Below are 18,163 nucleotides of genomic sequence, written 5' to 3' on the forward strand. Positions count from 1 at the left end.
CCCTTCACATCTCTTTAAAAAAGCCAGTATTTAATCCCTGAATTTTATGCAGCAGTTGAAGCACCAGCAGCAGTGAAGGCTGGAACAGTGTTGGTGTCAGTGACACTTGGGACATGCACTAATAGAATATCTGCCACTAGTGCCCAATATCTTATTTATTGGTAGCTTGTCCTAAGCTGAACTTCATGAACTTGTGTCAGTGTCTTCTCTACAGCTCTTGGCGTCAATGTGCTCTTTTTTATAACTCTACATAGGTTCTTCCTCACAGCTGTCTGTGTCAGTGTGTGTTATTCTTTGTGGCTCTCCTCTGGTTCTTGTTGCTCACTGGTTACTGTTTTGCAGAGCTCTGGGATTCTCCATGAACCCTTGTTTGTTTTCACTGACCTGGTGGTTTTCAGCATGAACAGAAACCAGGTTGTGATCAGAAGCCCTGAGCTGCATTGCTGGGCCAAAAGCACCTTGGAGTAAAAAGCTAGCTTTAAACAAAGTGTTCTTTTCCTTTTCTCTTGTGAAAAAACAAATGGTCTAGATGAAAAACACTTGGTCAAGACTTCTGTGCTTAAATTATCAGCCTGGTGTTGTGTCTGTCTTGTTCCTGCAGGTCTAAAACCCTTGCCTCAGCATGGGCAGTACAGGTGACTGACCCCTCTCTGTTTTATTTGGGTTTTTGTGGTGGAGATTGAATAACACTTAACTCTGTACTGGAAATATCACAAGTGCAGGGCAACTCCTGCATCCTCCCTACTGGAAATCTGCTGCTAACCAATATAAAATTATTTGATTACATGTTTCAATAGTTACTCAGAAGTAATTTAGAATTTAAAATAGGCAGGTATAAAATTGCTGCTAGATGCTCTTAAAGCCTTTGATTTCATGGGGAATAAAAGGTAACTGAGAGTACATACTAATCTGCAAATTCATTTTTTTCCTGATACAGTTGTATCAGGTTTTTAAATCAGATGTTTGGGGCAGGGGTTAAAACACAGGTCTTGAAGCTGTCATGAATATCCAAAAACCTTAAGTTTTAATTTAAAGCAAGTAATCTTTTTACATTCTGAAGTCTCCTGGCATTTCTCAAAGTTGTGCAGCTTTTATGCTTTCCAAGACAATTGCAGAGAGCCTCCTGTTTAAGTGTGGAGTTTTCCTGGTTCATTGATCTGTTATCTTTCTCATTGCAGTGCCATGATTCCAAAGATAAGTCAAACTCTTACTTGTATCAACTCCAAAGTTATCAAGGTTATCTCTAGTTTTAAAACCAGAGCAAGATATTGTTAACCTGCCTTAAAATGATGTAATCCTATTGCAGGCCCCACCTACAGCCCCTGCTGCAGCTCCGGTACAGGAAGATGTGAGAGTCCCCATCAACCTTGTATTAAGGTTAAGGTAAGGACACAAAACTGACCTGCTCTGTTAATGTGCACCTTTGTAGGGAGGCCCACTGGCACTCTTCTGTGCCTTTTGATTAATAGGGTGGTGGTTAAATGTGTGTCAGCTTGGATTTTGTCTGCTCATCTGAAACTGAGACCTGGAAATGCAGTTTATCACATCCACTTTGGTTTGGCAAAACCTTTATTGAAAGAGGTTTTGGTATTTGTGTAACCATTGCTAAACTTTCATGGAGTGGGAAAGAGGAACTAGCTGGGTTCCCTAAAAGGATTCAGAGATCCAGGGGTTCTGGCCTTGTGCTTAATTGTGCCTTGATCTTAATCTTCATGCACAACTTCAGACTTCAGCCAGTTCTGAGAGTGAACAGCTTTTACCCCATTCAGGGAGTGGATTCTGGTCTGTGTCACTGGAAACAGGCAGAAAAAAGAATCTTTCTATGCACATCACACACACTGTTGTTTCTCATTAAAAGAGCCTGCCTCTCATCTCTGGAGGCATCCTGGCTGTTGGTGGGCATTGGAGTGGGGATTCTGAGCATCACTTCCATAATGTGTGTGCACCTGCAGCCAGTGAGCACTTCCCCCTCTGACATGTGCTCCAAGGATATCTCTGCTGAGGGATCTGAGTTGTTGAGACAGTGGAACAGCATGGCCTTGTAGCAGAGAGGTGGCACTCACCTATCCAGGCTGCCCCAGGCTCTGTCAGGCTGGGAGGCCCCACTGCTGCCTCCACATGCACAGCCAAGTGATGAGTTTCTGCCTTTGAGGGGGTAGAATGCAATGGATTCACAGACTGGTTATTCAGTGACAGTACTCTCTTTTGGCCACCTATCATGCCATGAAATGGTCTGATTTTATATAAAATTCTCTTCTTTCCACAGGAATTCAAATAAAGAGCTCCATGATATTCGGTTTGAATTCACCCCAGGGAAAGGTGAGCTGCTGGGAAATTCCAGTGTGTGAAGGGGAAGTTTTGTGTTTGGTGTTGTTTGAGTGTCTGTCCACAGTGCCTTCCTAAAGGGCTTGCTGTGGTTGGGCTTGGAGCACTGCTGTAAAACTCATGGATTTGGCTCAAGTGCAGCCCTTCAGTGAATTCACAGCACCTGGTGTGCACCCTGATATCTGTCTTTTGTAAAGGGCCCTTCTGCTGTTTGGATTGTACAAGCTCCTTTAGGTTCTGTGCAGTGCCTTCACCAGCTGGACAATTTCTGCTCTGTGGTGATGGCTCTTGGGTTTTTCCCCCACAGATACTGCAGATGGTGTGTCTCAGGAGCTCATTTCAGCAGGTCTTGTTGATGGCAGAGATCTGGTAATAGGTAATTACAAATTAATTTTCTTTTGCTCTAACCATTTCAGTCATTTTTTGCATGTTTAAAATGACCTGATTGGTGGGTGATAGGAAAATTTCCTCTGGCCTTGTGTCTACCCCAGTGGCCCTGCACAACTGCTGTCAATTCTGCTGACAGTTCTGTGCCAACATGTAGGCAACCCCCAGTTCACAAGATGATGTTTTACTTGGTAACATTGTGAAGCAAATGTTCCTTGTAATGCAGAATGAAATCGAATTGATGCATTAGCCAAATCATTATCATCTGACAGAGATGCATCACCAAACTGCTGCACGAGCCTGTCCTGCTCACAGGTCCTGTGCAGGAGAGCTCTGGGACTGGAATCAGCCAGGCTTTTTGGGTTCAGTTAGGGCTGGGGAAGGAAGTGTGAGTTGCACATGCCCTGGGGCAGCAGCATGAGCTGTATGGGGGAACAGCTGCCTCAAACAGCAGTTTGATAAATAAATGAATCCTCCTGTGCAGCAGGTGAGACTTAAACTGTCAGCACTGCCTGTGTATTCCAACTGCAGCAAGCAAAGCTGTTCCTTGTACACAGGAACAGCTGCTAGTGCAGAATTACTTCGATTTCCAGATGCAGCTGGGCATTTTATTACTATTGATCCCATCACATCCTGGGAAAAATAACTACCTCTGAAATAGTAATGTGATAACAATAACAGCATTTTCACAGTTCAGAGCTTTAGGTTTAAGTAGACTGAGTCTAATTGAGATCTAAACCTTTCCTTATCAGTGTAAAAATTCAAAGTTTGTTAAGTAATAGAAAGAGGACTAATGACTTTGGGATGTTTTTCTCCAGCCTGCCCTAATATTTGCCCATTTTCTTTGTGTCTGTGTGATTTCAGTTGCAGCTAATTTGCAGAAAATTGTGGAAGAGCCCCAGGCAAACAGATCCATCACTTTCAGACTGGTATTTATTCCTGTTCCCTAATTGATCCAGTTGTCCCTTGCAAGGAGAAGGCATTGCATGTAGATGTTTACTGCAGGCATCTGATGTATGCACTCTAAATCCTCCCTTCTTTCCCAAAGCTTCTTATTGGTTGTGTAACTGTAGGCACTTCAGGCTCCCTGCTTGTATCCTTGAGCAGCACCTGGATAAATAAGCATGAGATGATGTGTTAATTAATATATGTAAATGTTGCAGAGGGGTAATTTTGGGGCTTGGGATGTGCACCTGCAGAAATATTTCAAGGCAGATGGATGGGCTAAGAATTGCCACAGACTCCTTTTTTGGAGGAAGAGAGTGAGGGAGGACCCAGATAGATTGTTCCTGAGGAGGAAATGGGGAAATGAAGAAGAAAAACGGAAAATAAGAGTGGTGGGCCAAAGAAGAGAGCCAAAACTTGAGGTGGTGAAATTCAGGGGGAGTTACAGTGGCAAAGCAAAGGTGCAACCAGGTTATTGGGAGTGAAGCATTAAGTGCTCTTATGTACTCTTCCTGTAAGGAGTTTTCACTTGTTTTACCCCAGTTACTGTATATATAATGTCTAGTTGGAGTAGACATTGGCAAAACTTAAGTCCCAGCCCTTCTTACCTTAAAAAAAAGAGGCAAAAATACGAAAGCACTCAATTTTAACTTTGAGTAGTGCAAGCTGCTGAATACAGTACAAAGCTGTCCTGTGGCTGCTTCCTCCCCCCAGCCTGTCTGATACACCTGCTTGTGGTGTCTGCTGGAAGGTGGAGCATGTGTGTTGCTATTTGGATCTCTCTTCCCTGTTTCAGGCATCTGGTGTCGACGGCTCCGAAATTCCGGATGATGGCAAACTTATAGGATTTGCACAGCTCAGCATCAGCTAAATATTGGTCCCAGGAGATGTTTCCCAACAGAGAACCCACATGTGCATATTCGTAATGCTTCTGTTAGCCTAAAAAAAAACCACTACTGCCAAAGAATTGAACTACAGCCCCCTTCCTAGAAGCTTTAACATTTTCCTTGATAGGATCACAAACCTTCCTGAAATTACCGATGACGTTTACACCTTTTGTAAACAACTCTCATGTTTTTGTATCTGTCATCTCAAACATGCAGACCCAACACATCATTGCCTGCATGTTCATTTTATTATTGCCTTACTTTAAAGAAAAAATACTACTGAGTACGAAGCAGGGGGTTCCACTGCTCTGATGATCTTGCCTAAGTGTTTGCTTACATGTGGTTTCATTTTTTTTCACTTGCTGTTTTTGCACAAGTTTTAATACTGAACAGATTTTTTTTCTTTTTGTTTTTGGTTCTTTACCTGCTTCTCCTTCTATCTGAAACACCAGTGTATGTGTTGTTTGGGTCACCTGGAGTGCTGAGAAATCTGCTTCTCTTTGGCTGTGTGATTTAAAACTGCTGGTTTGAATGCTTGCACCTGAGAAAGCAAGCAGAGTCTTAACCCACAGGAGGGAGAGCTTCTTTCCCTTGTGTTTGTGTTTTGGAGAAGTTCCTTGACTTTGAGGTGTTAGAAGTCAGCTTCCCTATGTAAACTGCCTTAATTTTTTTCTTTTTTCTTTATCATTTTGGTTCTCTCCACATGAGTGCCAGGCATGGCATGAGGGCTGAACCTTTTAATTTACATTTAGCAGTCCTTCCTGCTGCTTTCATTCTGCATCTTAGGCATAGTCTGTTCCTGAAGCAGACCAGGGAGGCATTGCTGCCTGGAAACTGGTCTTTCACATGGTGAACACAATACCCATGGTCACAGGGAGAGGAGATCTATGTCACTCTGCCTTTGGAACAGATGCACTTCCAAGTGTCCCTGAAACCCAGTTTGGTCATGCCTGGCTGGCTTCCCAATGTGTTCCCCAGTCCTTTGCAAGCTGGTACCCGTGGAACCATCCCTGTCGTGTTTTACAGCAATAAAGAATCACCAGTAGAGTGGCTGTACTGGGCAAAAGCGGGCGCTGCGTTTGTCCCTCCTGCTCTCAATCCCTTGGGTCGTCGGGCTGCACCTCAGCCCAAGCCTCGACGTTTGATCAGGATGTCACTGCACCCCTGTCACACACGTATTTAGCTTTTCTTTCCATGTGGTGTTGAAGTTGAGTTTCTACATGAATAATATAAATTATGCTCTGAGTTTGATAAGAGACACTTGTAATGCAATATGTGAATAATAAATGGTGTTGACTTTTTTTTTTTCCTACTGTTTCACAGTTGGCCTTTGTAACTGTTCTTGGCTCTGGAGTGTTTTCTACACAGAAGTTGTAAGTCTGTAATTTAACATGCAGATGGAAACGAGCTTTGTTTCCATCAGACACAAACAATGCAGAAACAGAGCGGAATGACTAGGTTCAATTAGGACTTTTGTTCTGTTTCTTTTTTTTTTTTTTTTTAATTTCCAAGTCTTCAGATGAACAATCTGTATTTATATCTTGTTCTCTATGAGCAGCTGTGGAAGCTTCCTGAATTGTGCATGTTCTTTTTTTACCGCCCCTGTTGCTTGTAGCCTCTGGGTGGATATTGGCTGTGTCCCCATGGGCTGTCTGCAGCCCCATGGCTGCTGAGTGTGAAGGGGAGGGAGAGGAAGATGAAAATTTGGGAGTGAGATCATCCTGGGGTGCTGAGCCCAGGAAGCAAGTGCCCGATAGCAGGGAGTTGGTGGTGGCTGGGTTGGCAGGTGTGTGTTGGCACCATTCCCTGTTGCCTGACCCAAAGCACTCCCTGCAGTGTCCCCCATTGAGCTTGCTGGCTTGGGAAGAGCAGGCTGGCACCTTGATTTTCCCATCACCCTGTGCTCAGTGTGGATGTGTTGGGAGCCTTTAGGATACAGAGACAAGGTAGTTGTGGTACAGTATTATTTTCCCTCTGCCTGCATGCCCTGGGGACCTCCTCATTCATTTGTGTACTGGTGCTGAGGAAGGTTAGGACTCAAACTGCTCAAATGGAACAATGCAGTATCTATTTATTGTTATTCCCCATTTTCCCAAAGCCAGAACTTAGAGAGCTTGAGCTCACGCTAACCCAAGGTTCCGTAGTTCTTTAATGGAGAAAATAAGTGAGGAAGAAGCTGATGGGTTTTGCTCTATGGATCTCCAGATCTTTTGGGTAGGGATCCAAAATATTTACTTGGGCTATTACAGTGCTAGACAACTGTCTTTTCTGATGTTGTTCCAGTAAGTGCCAATGCTGTTCATAATTGTTTTCCAGTGTCATTAAGAATTTGGTTTTTGTGCAAATTTCTGATCTGAACCTGGAAGCAGGTGGTAATTTTAAGTTAGTTCCTACTTTTAAGGACAATGCTCTGTTAATGAAAACGGATCCTCTTCACAACTTTGGTGTATTGTAGATTATAATGAAAGATGTAAAATAGTCAGGCTTTTTTTCCTTTTTTGGACTTTGTATTTTACTGCATGTGTCTAATTTTTAATCAATAAAGAACAAATTGTCCATTGCCAGGTGTGTGATGTGTGGTTTGCTTGTCACTGGGTTGGTTGGTTGGTTGGTTTTTCTGAGTGGTGTCTGCAACCCCTGGGGCGTTTGGTTGGGGTGGTGGGAGGTTTGACAGCCCCCAGGAAAACTCTGTAGGGAAAGGGAGATCAAGTCCAGGCTGGATGGGGCTCTGAGTAACATGGTCTGGTGGGAAGTGTCCCTGCCCATGGCAGAGGTGGAACTGGATGAATTTTAAGGTGCCTTCCCACCCAAACCATTCCCTGAGTGCATCTTTGCAGGAGTTGTGTGCAAAAATGGAGCCAGGAGGGCACTCAGGGTGGTGCCCTGAGAGCTTGTCTGTAGCCAAGAGGTTTGCTCCAAGCTCTGCATGCCCTGTGCAACTGGGAATGAGCTTCCCCTGTCCAGGAAAGCCTCAGCATGACACAGGCTGGTGTGAAAGTGGGAGGATTTATACCCTGACAAGTGGTGAGAACATGAACTGCACTCCCTCCTCTGCTCCACAATAACTGTTCTTTGTGGGTGCCCTGGTCAGCCCCAGTGGGGCATCCATGGTGTTTTCCAGCATGCTTTACAATGCCCTTCTCATGGATCTGTGGGCAGCAGGAGTATCCAGGTGGCTTTTGGGCACCTCGTGGACATCTCAAAGGGGTCCCAGGTAAATGCTTTTCCTACAGGAAGAATGGGCTGAGCAGTGCTGGATTTGTGTTCTCAATGATAATTTTAGGCATTTCAGCCTCAAGCACCATTGCCCTGTGTCAGATTTCTCCATCCCTTTCCCTAAGTTCTTTCTGCATTTAGCCCCCAGCAGCTGCAAGGTGGCCCAGAACTGGTGGGAAGGGGGGACGTCCTGTACCTGGCTTGCTTGTGTTGCACAGGGAAGCTGCAGAAGATGAAGGGAATGGCAGCTCCATCCCCTGGAATCACAATGAACTGGCTGCCCTTCCTCATCTCTGCTTCTGCCCATCATTAACATAATTCCCTTTATTTCTCTGGGCTGTTCCCAGCTCTGCATCACACCGGGCTTGTTTTGGCCCCTCTGAACCTGGCTTTCCTGAGTGGTTCAAATGCAAATGCAGCGGTTGTAGTGACTGTGGAGAAGAGTCTGTTCCCTGTCCATGCCACCTGGCCCTGGCACAGGAGCTGGCCCAGGTTCCCTGAAGCAGGGGTCCTTCTGCCCCAGCCAGCACTGGATGTTTGTGGGTGGCACAGGGATGATTAATATATTACAAGGTGTACTTCTAGTGACTGCCTATAACTGCAGAGCTTATCTGAGGTTTAAACATTAATTCCAGCTCTCTGGGAAGTCTGTCCCAGCACTGTCCTGTCCCAGATACAGCCACCAATGTCAGGTGTCGGGGAAATTTTGAAAGCAGTTGGTGATTTTGGGCGATTCCAGAAATGCCTGGTGCTGCTGTCTGTGATCCCCTGCCTCAGTGTGGCTTTCCACCAGTTTTGCCAGCTCTTCATGGTGGTGGAAGTGCCTCACCGCTGTGACACCAGCTGGATCCTCGCCGTGGGCCCCAACCTGACAGAGGAAGAGCAGCTGAACCTCACCCTGCCCCGGGGCCCCGACGGGCACTTTGAGCAGTGCTCCATGTTCTCCCCGGTGGACTGGGACCTGGATTCCATCCTGGCCTATGGGCTGAACCACACTGAGAAGTGCAGCAGTGGCTGGGTGTACCCCTCCGAGCAGCCACCGTCCCTGCTGACCGAGGTCTGTACCTGCTGCTGCATCTGCTGGGTGTGGAAGGGATGGGGCACCCACATGGCCACAGCTCCCCCAGCGCTGGTGCCTGGCCATGGTGCAGCTGGGATTTACAGCAGGTGTGAGCTGGGGACCTTGGCTCCACCATGCAGGCCCCGGTGTGGTCCTGGAGAGGGTGCAGGCTGTGCCAGAGGTGCTAGTGGGGAGATGAATCACTCCTGCAGGGACCTCCTGCCCCGGGATTCCCCATCCCTCTGCATCCAGAGGTTAACCTTTCCAATTTAATATAGAATGGTTTGGCTCAGAAGGGTCCTTTAGAAGTCATCTAGTCCAACCCCCAACATCACAATTGTTAGCTGAGAAAGATGCTAAATTAGCCTAAAGGAAAGTAGGTTTAAGATTAAATATTAGGAAAAAATTCTTCACTGTTAGGGTGGTAAAGCCCTGGCACAGGTTGCCCAGAGAAGCTGTGGCTGTCCCATCCCTGGAAATGTTCAAGGCCTGGTTGGATGGGGATCTGATTTATCTGATCTAGTGTAAGGTGCCCTGCCCATGGCAAGAGAGTTCAAATTAGATGATCTTAATGTCCCTTCCAACCCAAACCATTTTATGGTTCTATGATCCTTCCTATGTCACTCCTTCCATTGATGCCCTCTGGGTGCTGGCAATTGCAGGACATCTCTTTAACAGAAACTGCTTGTCCCAGGAATCAGCATTTCATCCTTTCTCCTCTGGGAGCTCAGGTGGTCTGAGGAAGCAAGCTGCTGCTTCTGTCCCCAGGCCCACCTAAAGCAAAATTTGCTGACCAGGAGGCTCCCCTGGGTTGGCTGGGCTGGACAAGGGGGACTCCTGCAGGTCCAAGTGCATGGGAGAGGGACCCCAGTGAGTGCCCCAAGGGCTTGTCCCATCTCTGCCTTGTGTGCCCTGTGCATACTGTGGGGATTCACATCCTTGGAAGTGGGTTTACCAAAGCATCTCTTTCTCCTTTCTCCAGTTTGACCTGGTGTGTGACAGGAAGGACCTCAATGACATTGCCCAGGCCATCTACATGGCAGGGCTGCTCCTGGGATCCATGATCTTTGGGCCTCTGAGTGACAGGTGAGGAGCCACAACCCCCTGCCCAGGGTCTGTGCAAAGGCAGCACAGCACAGACCAGGTGGTGTGAGCCTGTCTGGACTGTGCACCCTGTGCATTTTGTCACTTCTCACTGCAGGGACCCTGACCAAAGTCTTCGGGTCCCATGAGGACATGGCCACACAGGGAGGGGAAGGGAGAGAGACACAGCATGTGTGCACAGTGCTTCCCTTGTCACCCCACAGTCTACTCTGAGCCTTATCAGGGTGATAAGAATCACTGTCTAACCTGCTGGGCTCCTTGCCAATCTCCATGGGGTCTCTCCAAACACCGATTGTGTCCTCCCTGTTTCTCCCCAGGATCGGCCGCCGCCCGGTCATTCTGATCTCCGTCTTCCTGCAGGGCTTGTTTGGCCTGGGAATTGCCTTTGTGCCCCATTTCTATGTGTACATGGCCTTCAGGTGTGTGGTGGGGGCCTCCGTGTCAGGGATCACCATGACATTACTGGCCTTAGGTGAGTAGGATGCCCTCGCCCTGGGGCATCTCAAGATGCAATAGATAACTCTTCAAAGAAATAAAAATATCCGTGTTTGACTAGAACAACCCCGTGGTGAGGACAGGTCTTGATCTTCACTGTCCTTTGGTACTTTGGCAACTTCTCAGCCCTTAGTCAGAGCTTTGGGGAGCATCTGTCTCCAGCCAGTGCTCAGAGGAGGGCAAGGGGAGTACCCCAGAACAGGAGGTCAGTCTAATCCTCACCTCCAGAATAATTCTTCTCCAGGGAAAAACAGCTGTTTGCCTCAGGGGGAATACTTTGGATGACTGAGCCTTCTTCCTTTCAGCTACAGAATGGATCGGTGTCTCCTCCCGGCCAAATGCAGTGCTCACCTCTCACTGCTGCTTTGCCATCGGGCAGATGATTTTGGCTGGTTTGAGTTACGGGATTCGCAACTGGAGGCTGCTGGAGATTGCAGGATCTGCTCTTATATTTGCCTTTTTTTTCTGCATGGGGTAAGCAGGATGTGGACAGAGCTCCTGCAGATGTGACAGCAGTGTGAGGGTGTGAGTGAGGAGGAGGCAGCAGCTCAGAACCAAGCTGGGTCTCTCCCATTGGCGTGCAGGTGCTGGAGGAGCTGCTGCAGAGCTCAGCAAATCTCCCTGGGCATTGCACTGCTTAGAGCAGCAGCTGCTCTGCTTCAGGTCCAAATGTGGCCTTTGGAGCCCAAATTTAGGGTGTTTAGACCCATTGATCCCATGGGCCTTTCAGTTTAGAGTTGGGCTTGATGATCCTTGTGGGTCCCTTCCAACGCTGAAGGTTCTGTGTTTCTGGGATCTGATCCTGTGGTGATTCCAAGGTTTGCTGGACATGGTCCCAGAAAGGGGCTGTGGGGGATCTCAGCAGGACACAGCAGCATGTGCTGGCCTCCTCTCATGGCAGGGTGCTCCCAGAGTCAGCTCGCTGGCTGGTGACCAAGGGCAGAATCGAGGAAGCCAAGAAGGTGCTGCAGAAGGCGGCGGCCACCAACAAGCGCAGCCTCCCACCAGAGCTCCTGGAGCAGGTACTGGGGGGTCCTGGCCTCAGACACTGCCCTGGGCCTGGCAGCAGCCCCTGGGGCTCAGCTCATCCCAGAAACATCTCTGCATTCCCACTGGGGCTGCTCTGGCCATGGGCTCTGGGGGACTCCAGCTCCAGCTGAGTTCCACAGGGACCAGGTCAGGCAAGAGGCCCAGCCTCTGCTGAGGCTCAGCCTGGAGCCTTCTGGGCTCCCTCTGGGCATGTGGGAAGGACTGAAATGCTTCCCTGGCTTTTCTCCTGTGAGGATTCCAGGAGTGTCACTGATGAGCACAGAGTCTCTCTTTAGTCTCTCTGTTTCCATGCAGAAATGCCCGAAGGGGAGTTCCCCCCTTGCCCACCCCAAAGTCCCCACACTGGGGAGATGTTCATCCTGAGGAACCTCTCAGTCACCATGCCCTGTGCTGGGCACACAGAGGGCAGTGGGGCTGCCCTCCCTGCCAGAGCACTGCGCTCACAGGCCTGCCCCACTGAGGCTTCCCATGGACTGCAAGTGGAAAAAGAGCTGGACATGGCTTTCCTTTTCTTGCTCTGACTCTTTGTCTTTCTGTGTTTTGAAGTTGAAGCCTGAGAAAGAGGTCAAGTCTGGAAGTTTCCTGGATCTCTTCCAGAAGAAGCACCTGCTGAAGGTGACTTTAATCATGTCATGTGCCTGGTAAGACACTCCCTGGTGCATTCTTCCCAAACTTCTACATGAAAGAAAAGAAGGGATTGACAATTAGTCATCAGGAAATTCACCTTGTGGCTTTTGAGTGTTATTTGATGGGTGTTTCTGCTTCTGGCTGTTTAAGGTGCTTTGTGGGAAAGGTTATAGCATTTCCAGCTTTGGCAGGCCTGTGGTATTCCTCTGGTTTTACATCTCTTGGGAAATGCTTGGTCCAAATAATTGGAGATCAATGCTGCATTTCCTCATGGCTGACACCTGCTCAGTGCCACCCTGCCTGGCTTTCAGGTTTGTGAACAGCTTTGTCTACTACGGGCTGAGTCTGAACGTGACAAATTTTGGCCTGGACATCTACCTGACTCAGCTGGCCTTTGGAGCAGTGGAAATCCCAGCCCGTTTTGCTTGTATCTTCACCCTGCAGAGGTTCGGGAGGAGGAAGACGCAGGCTGTTCTCCTGGTGCTGAGTGGCCTGGTGTGTCTGATCATCACTGGCATCCCTGAAGGTGAACACCCTCAATCCCCCACGGAGAGGATATCCTCTGGGACAGGGAGGCACAGAGCCTCAACCCTTCCCTTGCTGTTCTGTCCTCCCAGCCAGGGTGGTTCACATCCCTCTGGGCCTCAGCTGACCCTGGCCACACCGGCCTGGCTGAACCCACAGGGCCCAAACCAAAATTTTCTTGTTGATAGCAATTAGCAGAGGGCAGAGCTGAGTCCAGTGGGCTCCTTGTCAACAGAGCTGTGCTCTGGGAAAATTAATCCCTGGGGAGGTGAGATGGTGGGTGCAGAGCACACTGAAAGTGGCCACCAGGCCAGAGCAGCCTGGCCCATGCTCAGACACTGTCAGAGGCCATGGCTCCCTGCAAGTGACACAGTTGTCCCTGCAATCCCCAGTCACCATCTGTGAGTGGTGCTGAGCCCTCCCCCATCCCACAGCAGCCATCTCTCCTCTTCCCCTCAGACCAGCCCGTGGCAACCACCGTCCTGGCCACCATTGGCAAGTTTGCTGCCTCGGCCTCCTTCTCCACCTCCTACGTCTATGCTGCTGAGCTCTTCCCCACGGTCGTCAGGTGAGCTCTCCCCACATTTGGAGTGACCAGCAGTGATGGTGGTGGGGCAGGAGTTGTCCCCATGGCTCATCCCCGTGGTGGTCTGGGTGTGCTGACCCACAGCTCCCTCTCTCTGCAGGCAGACGGGCGTGGGGCTGTGCTCCGTGTCGGCGCGGGTGGCCGGGATCCTGGCCCCGCTGGTCCGGCTGCTGGGCCAGCACCACCGGGCCATCCCCATGGCCGTCTTTGGCAGTGCCCCCGTGCTGGGGGGGCTGCTCTGCATCCTGCTGCCTGAGACCTGTGGCACTGACCTGGCAGATGACACAGGGGATGGCCACCCTCCAGCTCAGGTGGGTGCTGGTGCTGCCTCTGCGGTGGGGACGTGGGCAGCCAGCACTGGGGGAGCCCCTTGGATGTGCTGGGGGTTTCTTTAGGAGTTAGAGGGGGGAGGGCATGGAATGGGGATGTCCCACTGTGGAGGGAGGGGAGGAGACCCCATAATCCTGCATGTGGAACTCATCCATGTCACTATAGGACTTGAAACAACATGAGCACGCACACCGCTGCTCTCAAGGTGAAGAAAAAGGGAAGTTTATTTTCTGACTCCAACATTCATAGTTTCCCAAAAGTTACAGTGGATTGGAGGGTGAAAGTGCCACCTCTCCAATGACACTGGACAAACCAACAGTCCGTCAAATTTCTCCTCCTCCACAAAAGAATGCAAAACAATAAGTTATTTACAGAAAGTGTTTGAGAAAGTTTGCTACAAGAATGTAAACATCAGAAGGCTTAGAAAATCTTAAAAAATCGGGGTGACACACCCCTTCATTCCCGTCCATAGGATATAACAGCCAGTGCTCCCTCCCTCTGCCCTCCTCAGGGAAACGCTGGTACCTTGTAGCCTGTACCTGTACCAGCCCCATCCTCGGCTTTCACCTTCTCATAGCTCCCAGCCCTCATTCCCCATGGGACCAGCTGGAATTGCACCCCAATACTTCTGTTGTGTTGCTGGGAGAAGGGTGTTCACAGGAACAGTTGGGAATGGGGTCCAAGTTGCTGAAGGCTGCTTGTCTCAGGGCCAGCAGCCATCAGCTCATGGCACACCTTTCCTTGCTTTTACACACTTTTCCCTTTCAACAGGTCTGTGAAAATGCCACCAGCAGCTCTCAGAATGGGCAGGTGAAAGGAAAAGGTGCTGACCAAGACAATGAGAGCACGAAGACCACCTACTTCTAGCTGGGTCTGCAGGTGGCAGTGGATAAAGGCAGCCCAGTGCTGTGTGGGCACTGAGGACAGGCAGGGTCTCTCCTCCACAGGATACCACCTTTGCCTGGGCCATCACTGCCAATTCTTGGGTTTCCTTGTCTTTTTTGCCTTCCTGTATCTCCCTCTGTAGCTTGTCCTCAGGCACTGCAGGCTGTTGCTGGTGTCCAACTGTACTCTCACCAGGGAAAATTAGGTGCTTTTTACTTGAGGGGAAAAAAGAAAGAAAACAAGAAATAGAATGGAGGCAATTCCTCTTCATTTTTCCTGGTATGTCTCCAGGAAGATGAGACTGTAAACTTTGTCCAGTGAAACACCCACTAGAGCATTGGATAAACTTGCAAGAGAGAACTGGGCTCACTAACAGGAGAGCTGGAGCAGATGCAGCACTGAAAATAATCTCACACTTGCAAGGAGTGATTTATCGTGGCTGTCTAGCAAGATCATCCCGTTCTCTCATAAAAACACTCCTTTTTATTTTTTTCGTAAATTTGAGATACTCAGCTGAGAAAAAGAAAAAAAAAAGTGATGGAAGAAACAGCATGCAGGGAGCAAGGATGTCTAACAGGCAGCAGAATTTTCCTTTCAGTGCTGGTGGCTTTGAATTGATGCCTATCATGATGCTTTGGGCATGGAAAACGGTGCTGTTGGGCTGCAGTGTGGGACCAAATTGATCTGTCCATTCCAGGAAACTGAGGGATGTTGTGGCAGTTGGTCTCTTAGAAAAAAGTACAAATCTTTCAGGGAAAGGGCAAGTCTTTTCTACTCTGTTCTAATCTCTTCCTTTATTGCTGGATCCATTTTCTCTTTAGAAGATTTAGGACCGCTTTTGTCTTATAGTGTTAAGAAAAAAAAAGTGTTTTTACTGTGCTTCCTTTCATATCATCTCAGGTCCCTCAATCCAACTTTCTTTTCCCACTGGATGGGTACAGAAGAAGCTTGGGACCTGCACATGGTGGTTCTTCCTCTTTGACTGTAAAACTCAAAGGTTATTTTCTGGTAGCGTCAAGAAATGTTAAACCACAGTATTTCTTCTCTCCATTGTCATGCCTACCTATTTTCCATGGACCAAAGTACCTCATGGATGTTTAGTTTGATCAAGACAGAGTTTTGGATAAAATTAGTGCCATGTGACATTGTCCTGCCAGGAGGGACTGGCTGTGGTGCTGTTTTTTCTCTGGCACTGCTTTTCAGAGGATTTGCTGTGGTGCTGATCTTCAGTACCCTGAGAACAAAGGAGTTCAGTCCTTTGTCCTTTCCTTGGAAAAGGCTGGGGAGTGCCTCCTTCAGGCTTTTATGGAAAACAAAGCATTGAGGGCAAAGGCTGAGGGAAGAGCTTGGAGCCAAATGTACAGTTATTGGAGGAACCACTTTGGGAATTGTACTCAGACTCTCTGTTTTAGCCCATTTCATAAATAAAGGCATCCAAGCACAGCTGATGTACTTCTGCTTCCAGCTCATCTGTGCCTCCAGTGGGCTGAAGATCCATTTTGTGGAATCTTGGATGGTTTGGGTGGGAAGGGACCTTAAAGATCATCTCGTTCCATTACCTCCCTGCCACATGCAGGTGCACCCTCCACTATCCCAGGTTGCTCCAAGCCATATCCAGCTTGGCCTTGGACGCTTCCAGGGATGAGGCAGTGTCCTGATTTAGGGCAAATTTGGGAAGAAACTTCCAAAGGGGTCCCTCTAGAAAGCAGATTCAAGTGGCCTCTTCCACAACTGGTTTGGGAAAAGATTTCCTTGGAGAAAAGTGGTAAAAAGCTGGTTTTTTAACAAGCAAAGTATTCACGAGCATAAAAAATGAATAATTTAAAACAGTAAAAACCTCTTGCTGTTCTGAAGAGATGTCAAATACAGAAAGTCCTTTTTGTGGGGTGTAGCTTGTCTCACTCAGTCTCTTATCAGTCCCTCCTGTGCTGGAAATGCCACATCCTGGGCCCCAGTGGGCCACAGGTGTGAGCTCTCAGTCCTCTTTTTCAGTCCAGAGAAGGGCTGAACAGCTCCAAGAAAAAGAAAAAACACAGCCTGAGGAACCATTTCTGCCACAGCTAGCTAAAAACTAACTAAAAGCAAAGGAGAGCTGTGATCATGTTTGCAGGGATCCCAGGATGAGGGAAGAGATGAGAACCCTGACTCCATGTTTCAGAAGGCTGATTTATAATTTTATTATATATATTATATTAAAAGAAAATTATATACTAAAACTATACTAAAAGAATGGGAGAAAGGATTTCATCAGAAGGATAGCAAGGAATGGAAAGGAATGAATAACAAAAGCTCGTGACTCTCAGAGAGTCCGAGCCAGCTGGCTGTGATTGGCCATTAATTAGAAACAACCACATGAGACCAATCACAGATGCCCCTGTTGCATTCCACAGCAGCAGATAATCATTGTTTACATTTTGTTTCTGAGGCCTCAGCTTCTCAGGAGAAAAAATCCTAGCAAAAAGATTTTTCATAAAATATGTCCATGACAGAGAGCTCTCTCCCACTGTCCGTGCTGCAGGCAACACAGTCCAGGAGAAGGATGTGGGGGAGCAAGTGCAGTTTCTGATAACAAACTGTGCTCTTCTCTCCCTCTTTGCTCTCAGAACCAGTCTAAAGGTGCAGAACTTAATATCCAGCATAAACAGAACAGACAACTGGGGATCTAAGCATCATAAAGCCACCCTTGGACAGGCAGCCACAGCTTCTCTGGGCAACCTGTGCCAGGGCATCGCCACCCTCACAGGGAAGAATTTCTTTCTAAAATCTAATCTACATCTCCTCTCTGTCAGTTTTAAGCCATTCCACCTTGTCCTGCCACTCCATGCTCTTGTCCCAGGTCCCTCTCCAGCTCTCCTGGAGCCCCTTTAGGCAATGAAAGGGGCTCTGAGATCTCTCCCTGAAGCCTTCTCTTCTTCAGGCAGAACAATCCAAACGTTCTTCATAGGAGAGGTTCTTCAATCCCCCAATCATCTTTGTGGCCTCCTGTGGACTCACTCCAACAGCTCTGTATTTTATCTGCTCTTCTCTGGATCACTGAATCTTGTGAGTTTGAATACCCCTGCACTTGAAGAGCACCTGAACAGCTTGACTCACGTTTTGCCCAGCTCAGCACAAGTGGGACGATGTCCAATGTTTTTGCAGTGCCTCAATGTCGCTCCTAGCCAGCCCACACATGGCCTTGCACTGAAATGAGTAGAGGTGACAGCACAAAGTGGAGCCAGGGGTGCTGGAACAGCATGTGGGAATGCAAACATAAACCTGTGGGAATGCAAATACACTTCTGCATGCACACAGTGGGGAGTTCTGGGCTCTCAGGATTGTGAGGCCATGGGCAAAGGGTAAAATGGGACCTAAGGAAGAACTAAGAATGATTCCATATTGAGGGAAGGGAGCCAAAAAGTTAACAAGGTGATGAGGACAAAAGGGGATAGAGAAGTTTAGGTGGGAAGAGGAGGTTTTCTCATTTTAGAGACAAATTTAGGAGAAAATGCTCTGGAATGAGTGTTTCTGCTAAAGAAAAAATGCTTCAGTAATCCCTTTTCCTGTCAATGAGAAGATGGATACCAGTGGGCGAAAGTGAAAAAAACCAACTGTTCATTGACAAAGTGCCCACGTGGCAAAGGAAAAAAATTGAACAAATGCTAGATATTGAACCATCAGAACCTTACCCCCAACACATACAAATACCCACCCCACAGCAGAACAAAAAACCCCCAAAATTCCAGGGAAGGAAACAAACAG

At 48.1% G+C, this 18,163-nt stretch overlaps 2 protein-coding genes across 3 annotated transcripts in view; both read left to right on the forward strand.

Annotated features, from left to right (window-relative positions):
- OXSR1 (oxidative stress responsive kinase 1) overlaps nucleotides 1–7,106 on the forward strand; it is an 88,356-nt gene extending 81,250 nt beyond the window's left edge. For both annotated transcript variants that reach the window (XM_005491423.4, XM_074546297.1), the window contains 5 exons: nucleotides 1,307–1,383; nucleotides 2,267–2,319; nucleotides 2,633–2,701; nucleotides 3,577–3,641; nucleotides 4,454–7,106. In XM_005491423.4, the coding sequence (XP_005491480.2) occupies nucleotides 1,307–1,383; nucleotides 2,267–2,319; nucleotides 2,633–2,701; nucleotides 3,577–3,641; nucleotides 4,454–4,528 (339 nt within the window). In that variant the 3' untranslated portion in view covers nucleotides 4,529–7,106. The remainder of the gene's footprint in view (nucleotides 1–1,306; nucleotides 1,384–2,266; nucleotides 2,320–2,632; nucleotides 2,702–3,576; nucleotides 3,642–4,453) is intronic.
- Nucleotides 7,107–8,364: 1,258 nt separating this feature from the next.
- On the forward strand, nucleotides 8,365–15,870 carry LOC102068222 (solute carrier family 22 member 13). Its single transcript, XM_005491422.2, has 10 exons — nucleotides 8,365–8,817; nucleotides 9,803–9,906; nucleotides 10,242–10,396; nucleotides 10,725–10,893; nucleotides 11,321–11,441; nucleotides 12,016–12,110; nucleotides 12,408–12,622; nucleotides 13,081–13,189; nucleotides 13,308–13,518; nucleotides 14,309–15,870. Exons 1-10 carry the CDS (start codon nucleotides 8,446–8,448, stop codon nucleotides 14,402–14,404), a joined length of 1,647 nt encoding a protein of 548 aa, XP_005491479.2. The 5' UTR covers nucleotides 8,365–8,445; the 3' UTR covers nucleotides 14,405–15,870.
- Nucleotides 15,871–18,163: the final 2,293 nt, after the last annotated feature.

Source organism: Zonotrichia albicollis, chromosome 1 (assembly GCF_047830755.1).
Source record: "Zonotrichia albicollis isolate bZonAlb1 chromosome 1, bZonAlb1.hap1, whole genome shotgun sequence".
In the NCBI taxonomy this organism is placed as follows: domain Eukaryota; kingdom Metazoa; phylum Chordata; class Aves; order Passeriformes; family Passerellidae; genus Zonotrichia; species Zonotrichia albicollis.